This window comes from Lepus europaeus, chromosome 1, assembly GCF_033115175.1.
Source record: "Lepus europaeus isolate LE1 chromosome 1, mLepTim1.pri, whole genome shotgun sequence".
In the NCBI taxonomy this organism is placed as follows: domain Eukaryota; kingdom Metazoa; phylum Chordata; class Mammalia; order Lagomorpha; family Leporidae; genus Lepus; species Lepus europaeus.
In genome coordinates, this window is record NC_084827.1 from 65627439 (window position 1) to 65642477 (window position 15039).

General features: G+C 61.1%; 1 protein-coding gene across 1 annotated transcript; it reads right to left on the reverse strand.

Annotated features, from left to right (window-relative positions):
• Nucleotides 1-329: 329 nt before the first annotated feature.
• INHBB (inhibin subunit beta B) lies at nt 330-5876 on the reverse strand. The gene is made up of 2 exons (XM_062183841.1): nt 5429-5876; nt 330-2897 (listed from the first exon to the last, which is right to left on the reverse strand). The coding sequence occupies exons 1-2, from the start codon at nt 5874-5876 to the stop codon at nt 2122-2124; spliced, it is 1224 nt and encodes a 407-aa protein (XP_062039825.1). The 3' UTR covers nt 330-2121.
• Nucleotides 5877-15039: the final 9163 nt, after the last annotated feature.

Genomic DNA, 15039 nt, shown 5'->3' on the forward strand with positions numbered 1-15039 from the left:
AACTCTACGTTCCAGGGACGGGGCCTTCGCCAGCACTTCCAGACCAAACTAGAGGCAGCCTAACAGAAACAATTAGCCTTGGGACGAGCAAGGTCAACAATGTGTCGTTCACAAATTTGTCCTGCGTTTTGATCTTCTGCCATTTTCCTGGAATCTCAGAGTGGCACCTGTCTTCCGGTGAGGACTCAAAGAGCATGCTGGGAAGGAGCCATGGAGGCTGCTGGCACCAGAGCTGGACACCTGGACAAGCCCTCCTCCCCGACACACACCCCCCACCTCCAAGCCAGGCCTCAAGGCCCCCAGACATCACGCGAGGCAGGAAGCCCATGGCACTCCACTTTTATTTTCTTCAACTGTACACAGACGTAAAATACTTTAACAGCAAGTCTACGGGCAAATTGTTTGGTTTTAAATTATTTTGAGACAGAACCTAAGGGGAGCTTTATTAAATAAACATAAAGATGGGGACGTAAGGATACACACCTGCCTTCTACTGTCTTCGTTCTTTCCTCTACCTTCTGGGTGTGTAAGGATAGAAGAGACACATCGAACTGAATAAACAAGATCCATTTATACCCTGAAACATTGGCAGGCCACGTAAGCGATGGTCGCATCTACCTCATCGAAGACGGCCTCACCATCTAATAAAAATTAAATCAGATCTCTTGGCCTCTTTGGTTCCAAAATTATGTATAATACATTTAACTGTATTCATTTTTTTTGCTGCTATAAAAATAACTTCTTTTTTCAAATGGCAGTTTCTAATCATGCAACTAAATCAGTGCAAACATTAAAAGCAATCATTCGCTTAAAAAAGAAGCAAAGGATTTCATTTCAAGTATAAAAAATATAAAAAGAGTCGTACAAGTCCAGTTTCGTCTAGTGTGGGTCAACCCTTTAAATTGCATAGTTCACGTGGCACTTGGCCATGGGGAGGGCGAGCGCACTCACTGCCCGGCCAAGGGCCACTTCTGGACACACGCAGAATCGGCAAGTGCTATATCATGTGTGCGCTCGGGCGGGCGGGCAGGCGAGTGGGCAGGGTCCACGGTCGGCCCTGGGGGCCGTGACCCACGTGAGCAACTTCTGCAAAGCAGCTACAAGATCCTCCCCGTCTCCCCAAGACCTGCTAAGCAGGAGGGGAGGGGGGCGCGAGACCCCACCACCACGCCTCTCCCCTCCCCGAACCAGCCCCGGAGGAAGGTCCCCAGCGGAGGCCAATAGATTGCAACTTTTTGTCTTCGCATCTAGAACAATTCAGATTTTTTTTTTAACTTAAAAGGTCATTAACTAGTGGAAAAGTCCCCTTTTCGGTTACACAAGTGGCACAAATGACCTGTCAGCTCGCTGGAGTTCAATTAAAGCATCAAATTAAGACCCCCTCGCCTCTCCCTCCCTCCCCACCCCAAAAACACAGACACACACATGTCACGGCAGGGACCCAAGCGACGAGCGCTCAAACAGTCGCCGGCTCTGCTCCACGGTCTCTGACAGGTTGCTGTGTCCTTTCTGGAACTTTCTCCCACTGCAAGGGCACCTCGGGACAGGCGCCCCCTGGTCTCGCAGCACGGCCAATGCCAGGCAGGGAGGAAGCAGCCGCCGCTGCAGAGCAGGCCTGGCCTGGAATGAGCCCAGGGGGCCACGCAGCCCCCTGCCTGCCCCCAAGCACGCTCCCACCCCGCACCTGCTCCTCCACTCTGCGCCCGCCCCCCAGCCCTCTCTCTCTCTCTTAGTGTCTCTTTGTGCTTTTACGTATGCTCGGAAGGCGTGATACAGAGTGGCCGGGCCAGCTGGTGGGGATGGTGGCTGCGTGCCCCATTCCTTCCAAGCGAGAGGCATGGGCGCTGAGCGGCCGCTCGTCACCGCATCCATCGGCTGGGATGCCAGAGGCCGCCTCGCGGCTGGCAGGAGGCGGCGTGGGGCTGTGCGCGGCCTACGTGCGCATTCTCAAGTCTCTAGAGTCAGTCCAGGGGTCTTCCCCCGCCTCCCCCGGCTTGTGAGTGCTCACTTTGCGAAGCACCAAGGGAAAGCTTTCAGGCCTCAGCGCCCAAGGCTCAGCCTGGCGTGCAACCCCCCACCCCCACCCCGCCGGGGCCATCCTCCGCGCCCCCAGCGCCAGCGTCAGGCGCAGCCGCACTCCTCCACGATCATGTTGGGCACGTCCCGCTTCACGATGTTGTACTCGTCGTCGAAGTACAGCATGGACATGGAGCTCAGCTTGGTGGGGATGCAGCAGGAGTTCACCGGGCCGGGGTTCAGGCCCCGCATGCGGTATTGGTTCACCACGGCCGTGTGGAAGGAGGAGGCGGAGCCGGGGACCCCCGCCAGGTAGGCCGGGCAGCTGCCCTCGCAGTAGTTGCCGTAGTAGCCGGTGGGCGCAATGATCCAATCGTGCCAGCCGATGAGCCGGAAGTCGATGAAGAACTGTTGCCTGCAACAGAGGTTGGTCCGCCCGTCGCACTCCAGGCCTCGCTTGCGAATGCGGTGCCGGCTGTCCCCCAGCCGAGCCTGCACCACCACAAAGGGCCGGTGCGACTCCTCGCCGGGGTCCACGAACACTGGCGCCACAGCCAGCTCCCCGCAGCTGTCGCACTGCACGTCCAGGTTGAGCCGCCGCTCGCCGCGCTCGAACAAGGCCTGGATGGCGTCGGTGAGCGGGAAGGTGTGCCAGCCGCTGCGTTTCAGGTCCACCTTCTTCTCCACCACGTTCCACCTGTCGCCGTGGCCCTGCTCCTGGAAGTACACCTTGACCCGCACCTTCCGCCGGCTGCCCTTCTCCAACACGTAGGGCAGCAGCTTCAGGTACAGCCACAGGCTGGCCTGGACCACAAACAGGTTCTGGTTGCCTTCGTTGGAGACGAAGAAGGACAGGCGGACCCTGGAGGAGGCGAGGCCATCTGCGGAGACAAGAGGGGAGCAGGCCAAGTTCACGCAGGGGGAACCTGAGGCCGCCAGCCGGAGTGGGGGCTCAGCACTAGCCTGATGCTGGGATGCATACTCGCCACACCGCTGGAAAAGGCCATGGACCAGGAGCACCACTCCTGGACCCAGGCAACCTGGGAGGGGCAGAAACAAGCGCTGTCCATCCAGGCCTCAGGAGCAGGTTGGAGCCCGAGGGCTGGGGCCTGTGAAATTCCTGCCTCACCTCTCCTAGGCCAGGGCTCCCTGGAGACAGGCTGTCAGGCCTCAAAGCTCAACAGAGGAACCTGTCAGGAGGCCAAGATCTTAACAAGTTGTTATGGGTATCTGTGCAATCTGGAAAACAAAACCAGGATCGCAGCAAGGATTTTGGGGGTGGGCTGCTTTAGTAGGTTTCCTTCTTTTCCTTCTCTCTCTCTCTTTTTTTTCTGGTTAACTTAGGGCATTGCAAAATCGCGCTGAGCCACCTCCCGCCTCTTTGCAGTGTTTACCTAAGCATGATCTGATCCAACCCCCAGTGGAACCTCCACCACAAACAAGCCAGCAAGTCCTGCTCGGCTTCCTGACACAGGAACGTGGGCTCTGTGTCTGTGTAGCTCCTAGGGACAGGGCATTCAGCCTGCACGCTGGCCGTTGGCTCCTTCCACCAGACCCCGGTGCCCCACCACCCGCACGGTCCACACCTCCCAGGAAAGGCGGGGAGCTGGCTCACTTGCTTTCTCAATCATGCAGCTCCACAAGAAAATGGGGTACCCCAACCAAGAGCTGACTCCCCTCACATCCTGTGTCTTAGTGACCCACCCCTCTGACAATCTCTACTATCCCCCACCCAGGAAGAATAAAGTGACTCAGTGGCCACAGCTGGTTTTAACAAACATCCCTCCACGCCCCCGCCCCCAACTCCCGCCAGCCCCCTCCTCGAGCCCTGCATAGCTCCTTCTAATAACACTGACATCTGACTTTGAAATGGGGGAAGCTGTAGCCTTAAAAGCTGGTCTTGGACAAGCTGCCTGTGACCTGAATCTGTTATTTATACGCCAAAGAGCTGGCTCCGGGGAAACGGACTCGAAATATAACAGCCCCGCTGTCATTTTGTGCCATGGGGACCAAAAGGCCTCCTCTACCTTCCAGAATCGCATGTCCACCCGGGGAGGGGGGGGGGCAGTGGCAGGGGTGGGGGGAGCAGCCCAAGCACCTTTTTAACCCAAGCCCTCTAATTGCAGGTCGAGCTTCCCGGACTCCCGGCCGGCTGCTAAAACAGCAGTGCACCTCTTTCTAAGCACAAGCCGGCTCTGATTGTGTCTGCCTTTTTCCACACCCGGCCATGCAAAACTTTTCATCCCTTTTCATTGCAAGCAGCACCAGCACGGTCTGCCTGCTGCCTGGGGGGGGGGGGGGGAGGTGGGGGTGGCATCTGCAGCCAGGGGCACAACAGCTCCCCCCACCCAGACTCCTTCCCACCCCCAACCGCACAGGGGCTTCCCCCTCTGCGACCTTCTCCGCGGTTCCCTCCGCACAAATGGGGCCGGGCTCCCGGCACAAAAGCCAGCCTGGCTCATTCAAGTTCTGAAAAGGACAGCGGAACCCAAAGCACTTACAGCATTTCAGCCGCGGCACATTTTCCTGCCTTTTTTTTTTTTTTTTTTTAAGTTCTAAAAGATCCCCCCACCACCACCCCGCTCTTTATATTTAGATGGTGGTAGAAAATTTGCAGTCCGCGGCCCGAGCGTGTGTTGAGGGGTGGCTTCCAGAAAGGAGCTCTGCCCTTTGTTAACTGCGAACTCCGCGGCGCTGGAGCGAGGGCTGCCGCCGGCCGCTGCCAGGCAAGGCCAAAGGCACGGGGCTGTCCCCAAGCCGCGTCTTTCTCTGCGTAAATGATGGACCTGTTGAGAAGCCGGCCTTCCGCCCGATTCTAATGCCCACACAATCGGAAGAGGTTGCCTAGCTCTCCCCAGCGAGGCTTCAGCAATCCTGGCAAGCCCACGCCGCCCGGCGAGGGAAGCGCCCCCGGGGGCCTCTCACGCAGGCACACACACACGCACACACAAGCAAACACACACACACGCACGCACGCACACACGCGCCCGTGCGCGCGCTCCTCCGGCCCACGTATATCAACAAGCACACACATCTCCATCCACACTGCTAAGCCTGCACTCCGATCGTGGGAAACAAAAACATTAGGCAATCACCAAGCAAGTGCCCGCAGAGCCAGCCGGGGCCGCGCGCATCTGCCGGGAGGGGGGCCGCACGCCCACAGGCGCTGGGGCCCCGATGCCAGCGAGCAGGGGGCGGTTGGGCAGCGGGGCCGGGAGAGGGGTCTGCGGCCTGGGGAGGGAGGGCTGCGAGCCGGCGCAGCGCGTGCGGCACGGCCGGACGGGCCAGGCTGGGAGTCCAGGCTGCCCCTGGGGTGCTCGGGCTGCGGCCGGCCGGAGCCTGCAGGGAGAGGAGGAGAGGAAGGGAAGGAGGGGCGCGCGCAGCGGCTGGCAGCCCGGAGGGCACGACCCACCTGCCTCGGCAAAGCTGATAATTTCCGAGACGCGCTCCTGGCCGTCGGCGCCCGGGCTGGCATGGCCGTCGAGGTGCGGAATCTCCACGCGCCCGTCCTCGCGCACCTTGCCCGCGTGCAGCTTTCGCAGGGCCGTGACCATGGCGGCCTTGGGCACGGCGTGCGTGATGTTGGGCCGGCCCCGCAACTGCAGGCGGTTCAAGATGTGCCGCTTCACCGCCTCCAGGAAGTCGCCGTCCATCCGGCCCAGCTCCTCGGGCCGCCGGAAGCCGCCGCACGACGCACAGGTGTCCTGCGAGCCGCCCGGGGCTCCGGGCGGCGGGGGCGGCGGCGGCGCGGCGGGCGACGGCGGGGGCGTGGGCGAGCCCCAGGCCTCGGGCCCCAGCCAGCCGGCCGCCAGCAGCAGCAGGCAGGCGGCCCCCAACGCCCGACCGGGCAGCCCGTCCATGGTGCGCCGCTGGCGACGAGGGCGCCCGCCGCGAGGCGAGCCGAGCCGAGCGGAGCGGAGCGCAGGGCCGGGCTCCGGGCTCCGGGCGCACCGCCCCGCCCCGCCCCCGCCCGCGCCCGCCCGGGGCCTCCGCCCGCCCGCCCGCCGGGAGAGGGCTGCGGCCGGCTCGCAGGGGGAGGGGGCCCGGCAGGGCCGCGGGGGTTCCCGCGCGGTGGAGAAGGGGCGCCGAGGGCCGCGGGGCCCGGAGGGGCGCGCCGGGCGAGGCGGGGCTGGCGGGTCACTGCCGCGCGGGCGTCTCAGGGCGCTTCGGCATCCGCAGCCTGCTGCCCATCCTCGCCGCGTCGGGGCCCCGCAGCTCCGCTCGGGCGAAGCGAAAGCAGCCGCAGCGGCGAAGGAGGCTCGGTCGACGCAACTTGGCCGAGACGGAAGCGAAGGCGCCGGAGCCCCCCGGAGCGGAGCCGGGCGCGGCTTGGCGCGGCGCTGCGGCGGGCGCTGCGGCGGGGCCCCGCGCTCGCACCTGAGCGCCTCGCCCTCGCTCCTCGCGCCGGGGAAGGGAAGGGCAGCTGCGGGCGGCCACGGGCAGGTCTTCCTCTCGGCGGGCCGGCGGGCGGCGGTGCGGAGCGGACGCGGTGCCGGGGAGCGCGGGCCCGCTCAGCAGCGGCGCCGAGCCCTCGGCCGCGGGCCCTGCAGTCCTGTCGGCGCGTCACGCGGCAAAGTTGTCTCCTGGCTCCCGGAGCGCCGCATCCACGGGCGGGCGGCGGCGGGCGGGCCGGCCGCTGCGCGCCTCGCCGGGGCCTCTGCTCCGCCCGCCTCCTCGCTGCCCGCCTTCCTCCCTCCGCCTTGCCTGCGCGGGCCGGCCGGGCGCGGGGTGCCGCGCGCGGAGGGCGAGGCGGAGGCAGGGCCCTTCTTGCCCGGTTCTCCTGTGCCGGCCGCGGCGCCGGCGGCGATGTGAGCTCGAGCGCCCAAAAGTCTTGCAGCGGCCCCGGAGCGGGCTCCTGGCTCGTGCCCGCACTGGCACACGCCGCGGGTGGAGAGAGCGCGGGCGGCGGCGGCAGCGGCGGCCGCGGCACGGAGTGCGGAGCGCGCGGAGGACAACGACTTCTCAGAGCCCTCGCTGCTCTTACTCTCCCGTTTTTCCTCCCAAGGGATAAAAAAGCCGCACAATCTCCGTATGTGCGCGCGCGTTGAGATAGACGTTGGCAGAGAAAGGGGGCGGGGGAGTGTCGTCCCGGCCGTGCGGGAGGAGACGGTGCGCGCCTGCACGCCCGGGTCCCGAGGGAGGGGGCGGAATCTGCTCCGCTCGGGGCCGCCCCCAGCCCCGCTCCCCTCAGCTATTTCCCTTTCTGCCCTGGCGAGGAGGAGGGGCGAGCCTGCCCTCGCCCCTCCCCCCAACCCCCCGCAATGCTGGGCCACTTTTGCTGCCTCGAAACTTTCCCACCACGTGGATGCCCCGGACCCTCGTCCAGCTTGGGCGGCGGGCGTCCCTGCCCCTGCCCCGGCCACCGCCCTCCCGGACCCGGGGAGGCGACTCCCGCTGTCTTGGCCGCCTCCGGCCCTCCGGAGTTCCCTTCTCGGGCCTTCCTAGTGAGGCGCGGAGGTGGGGGGGGGGGAGGGGGCGCCGGCGCGGTTCCCGACGCTGCGGGGCAGGCTCCGCAGGTGCATGCGGCTCCCGACTATGGCCCCCACACCCAGCCCCGAAGCTGGAAGGCGGCAGTGGCCGCTGGAGGCCTGGCCAGCTGCTCCGCCGGGGAGGGGGGGGGGAGCTCCGAGCAACGCCCGCATCTTGCGGGGTCTCGGCCGCCGGACTCCGAAGCCGGTGAGCCCCGGAGCTTGCCGGACTCCGAAGCCGGTGAGCCCCGGAGCTTGCCGGGCCAGCGGGGTCTCCAGCTCCACCTCCCTGCTAATGCACAAACCTGTACCCCGCTGGATCCCGGGCCAGCTTTGCGGGGCGTGACCTTGGACAGAGCCTCCACCTCCCCGTCCCGGTCCCCGTCCAGGGGGCACAGTGGCATCTGTGTCACGGACTAGGTGCAAGCCTGCCAAGGGAAGCCCGGGGAACGCTGGCTCCAAGGCGCCAAGCAAGAAACACCAGGCGTGGAAACCTAACCCCCAGACCCTGAGTGCCATTCATTCCTCCCTCCCCTCCTCACGTCGCCACCTGGGATGGGGGCAGCAGGGCAGGGCCCACGGGAGGTCGCGCCCCCTCCCTCCACCCCCGCCTGGCCTGGCCGGGACCCGCACCCGCAACAATAGGCGGGTCTCCACGGCAGAAGCAGGGGACCGAAAGTTACTCCGGCTTTCTTGGGATGGTGCCGGACCCGGACGAGCGTGGCCTCCGGCTGGAGATCCATCCCCCACCTAGCCCGCGGGGCAGTCCCGCTGCCGTAGGGCTCGGCCGGGAGAGCTGCAGCCGGCCGCGGCCCGCCAAGCCTGGAGGCCGAGCGCCCCCTCCCTCCCAAGCGGAGGAACCGTCCTACAGTCCGCAGGGCAAGACGGGCCGGTTGGAGTTGGCCAAGCCCAGGTCAGAAGCTGGGACGCGAGAGGATGCGCAGTGGCGACCCTGAGACCTCTCCAGAGGCGTCTCTACTGCTCCCAACCGCTTTCTCTGTCCGAGCCAACAGCTCCTGCGGGGTGGCCCTGAGCCCTTTACCCAGCCTGGCGGCTCAGTTGTCTCCATCAGCCCAGTCCGGGACCACAGCAGGCATGCTCAGGCTCAGCACTGCTGACAAACACAGCGCCCTCTCTCCTGCGCCTTGAAACCTTTCCTTGCGCTGCTGTGCCCCATCAAGACGCTCAGCCCAGCTGTTAGGTCCTCACCAAGGGAGGAAGACCAAACCTGACATGTGAGCAGAGAGAGCTTATGGAAGCAATGATTGGTTGATGGGGTAAATGCGAGGCGTAACAGCCTGTGAAGGGTTTAGCAACCCCCACTCCCCCACCTGAGCCCCCCCCCAATGGCTACAGCCCCCACCTGAGCTGGACAGTGCTGGAGGTGGGGCTCCCCACCTTCCAGAAGGCACAGCGTCCTGTCTGCTGACCTGGCGCCAGAGAGCGGCAAAAGCCACCGCGTCCTTGCGGATAGGCGGAGGGAAGAAGATCCTGGGAACAGGGTCCACACTTGGCTCCTCTGGTGGCGAAGCTGCTGGCCCTGCAGCCGGGAACTGGGTCAAGCGGTCCTCAGAAACCATCTGCTGGGGAAGCTGGGATTATCCCGCCTCCCACTGATCCCCCAGCCCATGGGCACCCAGGGTGTAAATTGAGTTCTTCCAGATCACCTTGGACCTTTTTTGGGGGGGTGCCCTGCATCCCCTTCTGTTCCTGTTACTTCAAAGCCCCTCATTTAGTATTGGGTTCAGTTCTCCTGGGCCTGGTAACCTCAACCCTCAGTCCTGGCCAGGGATGTGACCGCACCTGTCGGTTTTGAATACAATAATATTCATCAGTGCTGCAGCCAACGCCCTCTACACAGACTGCAAAACCAGGCCACCCCCACGCGGGATGCTGGCAACTGCAGCCAGTGGCGGAGGCAGGATGGGAACATGGCGACACCATGGCTCTGGGCACATTGACGATGCAGGAGGAACCCTCCAGGAAGCCCTGGGCACTTGCTCTCCTGCCAGTCTTTTTGCACAACCCTGAGTGTCCAATTGTGGGTGATGCAAAGATCCAAATCTGACAAGGCAAACCTTAAAAGTGAGCCTTAAGGCTCTTTGGGGGGAAAAAAATGAATTGAGTACCAGGTGCAGTTCTTGGCCACACAGCCCCTGCAGGTGCAGAGGTAAAGAGAGACACCCTTCGTATCAGAGGGCACTCGGCTGCAGCCAGGCTTTGGGCAGAGTTGGGCTCAAGGAGCTGGCATCCCTGGTGGAGAAGCTGCCATTGCCAAGCCCCACCATGGCATGTGCCTTGCACTGCCCGGCACAGCTTGGTGTCCCCAAGGGAGGGAGCCCCTGCCAGACCCAACACTGTGCTGACCCAACCAGCAGCCCAGGGCATAGGAAATGGACAGCCAGAGCCCAGAGCCAGGCTCCGAGGAAGCGTCAGCTGGGGATGTTTCCAGGGACGAGGGCTCAGATGCCAGCATGAAGCCCCACAGAGCACCCACAGGCCACCTCCTGCCTTGAACGTCACAGAAGCAAGCCCTGGAGGAGAGAGCGGGGTAGGGAGGGCGATTTTGAGAAGACAGCCCCCATGTTTCTCACGAGAGCCTGCTGAGCAGCTTCCTCTCCCCCAGAACCCCAGCGGCTGCCTGCGTCCTTCTATCGGCTGTGGGCTCAGCGGGGGTCTGGGGCTGAGACCTTCCTTGCTACACACCCAGAGCAGCTCGGTGCCCAGAACGACGCCTGTGTGCATGGGCGCTGTGGTTCATCACATGCACAGAATGAAGGAGCCTGGGTATCCACGTGTGGCTCAGCCCAGACCCTGTAGGTTCCCTGCAGAGCTGGTTCTCCAACACAGCCCCCTCGTGTGTGTGTGTGCACGTGTGTGTACATGTATGTGTGCACATGTGTGCATGTGTATTGCTATTCCCTCTCCCCCAGGCACACTCAGACACAGGCACAGCACACTTGCTCATGCCCCTGAGCCTATTCCCTAAAGAGGCCTTAACAGAAAACCCTATGGGGGGGGCTTCTCATCCACTGTGCTACTCTTGGGCTGATTCCTCCACTTCCGAACCCCTGCAATCTCTGATTTGTTGCCAAGGGCGCCCCAAAGCATCGTGAGCCGGGCCCCTCTCTCAGGAAGACCCTGTAGCCAAGAAGGCGCCAGCTCAAGGGGACCCTTCTCCGCTTCTCCCCGCAAGGGCTGTGGGCGGGGCTGCTGGTGGCTGCAATAGAGGAGGGGTTAGCATGTTTTGAACACTTGGGAAATAGTTCAACAACAGGCCCCATCGGGATGGCTGTCCAAGTCGGTATATTTTCTAGAAAAAAAAATAGAGGTGCTAAATGCAGCAGTTGGTTAGTGGCCCACTTCAAATTGCTAATCACAAACTATTCCTAGTGCAGAATTCCTTCCCATTCATTCAGTGAACACACTGGATTAACAGCTGGGAATACAGCCATGCCGGACCTTCCCCTGGTCTACTGGGAGGAAGCAGGGGGCAAGACACCCACCCCTGGCAGGAGTTGGCTCCAGAGAGGCAGGGTTGGACTGGAACCACGAAGCAGGAGGAGCTATTTTCTGGATGGACTCCAGAAAGGGTAGGTGGTCAAGGGCTGGGGTCTACATGCTGAACCCCCAGAGAGCAGGTTCTTGGTGAGGACCAAGGGCAAATCCAGGGTGCCCAGTCTAGGGGGTGGGGAGGAAAGCCCGGAAAGGGCTGCTAGGACCGAGAGAGCGTGTGAGCCTTGTAGGGGTGGTTGGAGAGCACACAGGCAGCATCATGCTGGGCGAGACCCAGCCCCTAGGGGAGGAGGAAGCCACAGGGAATTGGTGGCAGTGAGGACCAAAGGGAGGAAGGTGCTGACTGCGCTCCTTGCACTAGGACCCCTGAGCTGGGCAGCTTGTGGAGGGGGGCAGGTTGGCCACAGAGCAGAGAGAGCCGGGGCAGGGGTGGCCCTCTCCATGCACTCTGCAGTGGAAGGTGCTACCCAGTGCCCAGGTGCCCGTGCAGGACCCAGAACCCAAGGACCCAGTTAGTTTACAACTAACAAGGAGAAAGAGGTATTTCCCAGGTTTCCTACCCTTGGGACCTTCAAGCCCAACTGTGTCCCATTGGAGAACCTCCCGGTAAGTAGCTTTGCTCAGTCCTCAGCTGGTGAACTTCAAAGCTGACCTTGGAGGAAGACATGACCTGCCCGCCTAATAAACCATCTGCAAGGCAAAATGCACAGGCAGCCTAAGACGGCATTTCTCAGGCCCCAGCCAGCAGGGAAGAAAGGGGAGCTATGCTTGCAGGTAGACAAGACCTGTTTCTTGCTCTTTGAACAAAGCTAGTACACTCTCCAGTTCATTTACATGTATGAAAGCCCAGGTCCTCTATTCCCCATGGCCAACACCCCCAGCCGCACACAAGCGCTCCATATTCATAGAACTCAGCACCTGCGCAGCAGCCAGCGTAAAAATGGCTCAGAAAGCAAACACAGCATCCCAGGGGTCTCCCAGAAGCACGCAGACGATGTTCACCGCATTTCAAATGTTTTCCCACCAAAGTAAACTTTTTTTTTCCCCAATTCCACTTTTTTTTTCTATGAACTTTTTGAAGTCCCTTCACATGTCTGGGCTGGGTGTCACGCACTCGCTCTCCTTTTCGACCCAAAACAGTTCTCCAAGTCAGTGAGGCCGTCTCTGTTTTGCCACCAAAGGGGACTCTGCAGGGGAGCCACTGAGGTATAAAGTGTGCTCACCTGAGAAAGGAGCCGCTTCTCACCCGCCTCCTGGGGCCTGAGTACATTCAATGCTTCCAGCACCTTCTCTTTCCCGTGTAGTAGATTATGGGTTTAAAATGCTGGCGGGGGAATGAATACAAAGGGAAGGATACATTTTTGCTCCAAGCGTGAATGTATATTTAAATCTAATCGGGAGACCTCCTCACGAAGACAGAGCTGCAACTGAGCGCTGGCCTATGAAAGGGCAAGCACCTATGGTACACTCACTGTCTAAGCTGGTAAAAAATTCCCCAAGGGGGCCGGCGCTGTGGTGTAGTGGGCTAAACCTCTGCCTGTGACGCCAGCATCCCATAGGGGCGCGCGTTCGAGACCAGACTGCTCCACTTCCGATCCAGCTCTCTGCTGTGGCCTGGGAAAGCAGTAGAAGATGGCCCAAGTCCTTGGATCCCTGCACCCATGTGGGAGACCTGGAGGAAACTCCTGGCTCCTGGCTTCAGATGAGCTCAGCTCTGGCCGTTGCAGTCATCTGGGGGAATGAGCTAGCAGATAGAAGACTCTCTCTCTAGCTGTACCTCTCTCTGTAACTCTGTCTTTCAAATAAATAAATCTTTTTTTTTTTTTTTTTTTTTTACAGGCAGAGTGGATAGTGAGAGAGAGACAGAGAGAAAGGTCTTCCTTTTTGTCGTTGGTTCACCCTCCAATGGCCGCTGCGGCCGGCGCATCGCGCTGATCCGAAGCCAGGAGCCAGGTGCTTCTCCTGGTCTCCCATGCGGGTGCAGGGCCCAAGCACTTGGGCCATCCTCCACTGCCTTCCCGGGCCATAGCAGAGAGCTGGCCTGGAAGAGGGGCAACTGGCATAGAATCCGGCGCCCCGACCGGGACTAGAACCCAGTGTGCCGGCGCCGCTAGGCAGAGGATTAGCCTGTTAAGCCATGGCGCCAGCCAATAAATCTTTTTTTTTTTTAAAAAAAAAAAAAAAAAAAAAAAAAAAAGATTCCCAGAGCCAGTCGCATCAGTGCTGCCTGGAAAACCCGGCGCAGAGCGCAGGGTGCCAGGCAGTGGCTCGGCTTCCACCTGCCAGCAGAGCTTCATCTGCCCACAGGTTTTTCATGCAAGCAGGTCCCAGGCCAGGGAGCTGAGGATTTGCCTGTTACACCTTGAGGACGGTAAGGGGAAGAAGCTGAAATGGTAGATGACAGTCAGGTGACTCATAGAAGATGGATAGATGATACAGATGGACAGATGATTAGATAGACAGAGAATGAGCATCTTTAGCAGGAAGAAACGCAGACCAGTAAACTTTCTCTTGACCCTCAGCTCCCTTAGAGCATCTAGTGTTTCTTCATCATTCTCCCTATTGATTCGGAAATAACAGCACAGAGCAAGTAACTTAATGAAAAAGAAAAGAGAGGAGTGGGCGTTTGGCACAGCCATGAAGATGCCACTCTCGGATGCCTGCGTCGCGTATCAGAGCGCCTGGTCCTGGCTCTGCTCCCGACGTCAGCTTCCTGCTAACACACACCTTGGGAGGCTGTGGCTGCCAGCCCAAGTGCTTGGGCCCCTGCCAGCCATGTGAGAGACTGGGATAGATTTCCAGGCTCCTGACTTAGGCTTGGCTCACTTGGGGAGTGAACCAGCAGATGGAAGAAGACTTCTCTCTCTCTCTGCCTTTCAAGTAGATGAAAATAAATAAACATTGAAAATCCCTTTGGGATGTTGTTTATTTCTGCACCTTACATAGCTAAACCCATCTCCCTGAGCTCAGCTAACCACGAATGCCCTGGTCTGAGACGCACACTCACTGATCCTGCATGTTTTGGGGTAACAGACATAAAGACGCGTTCCGGGCTCCCTCCAGCCCTCTCTGAACCTGCACACGGGGTCTGTAGCGTGTTCTTCTCTAGTCCTGTGCAACTGGTAGGAGCAGAGCACTGCACAAGGCCGGAGCAGGCAGGGCCACACAGCAGGCCAGTGGGTAGGAAAGGCCCTGGCGATGGGGGCTTTGCGCAGAGTGGGAAGGGAACAGGGGAGAGAGCTTCCCTGGGGGCAGGCACTGAGGGTGGCAGCGACCCTGGAGAAGGCAGGCCCAGCCAGTCATGGTCGTGTCTGGTAGGGGCCTCCCAGACAGCAGGCTCCTGAGCACCGGAGTGGGGTCATGGTGACTTTGCAGGGCTGTTTCCCCCACTCGGCTCTCACCCGGGGAGCCGAGAGGGGGGTAAGTGTGGGGGACCTTGGGAGCCTTATCTGAGATTTTTCGCCATTGTAGCCAAACCTAATGTCAGCTGACCCAAGGAGACAAGGATCTGGGCGGGGCTGCCCAATTAGGGAGCAGGAGGGAATAAGACATGAAATGCAATGTGGCCCCGTTGGGGGTGGGGTGGGGGTGGTGGAGGGGACAGGGGGCCAGGGCACCACCACTGGCAACCTGGACCTCTGTATTAAACCAACCAGGGTGGAGGAGCCAAGGTGATGCGCCAGGGCGGGGGTCCGCCCTCCAGGGTCGGGTCACTGCAGTGCCCCAAGCTGGAGTGGGGGCTCTGCTACTGGTCAGCCGCCAAAAGGAGGGACCAAGGATGGCGGATTTTCAAAAGCATAAGCCAGTGAGCATGTGCGGAGGTCTGTGGGCTGGCCCCATGGCCAGGTGCAGGGACCCTCCAGTTAGCCTGGGGGGAGTGCGGGAACTGGGTGGGGTGGGTGTGTGCACTGAGGGGTGTGTGTGTTGGGGAGGGGTCTGTGAGCAGCAGGATGTGTGTACTGGATGTGTGTATTAGCTCGTGTTGGGGTGTGTGTGTGTTGCACGTGTAGTAAGGTGCATGTTGGGGCACCTGTGTTAT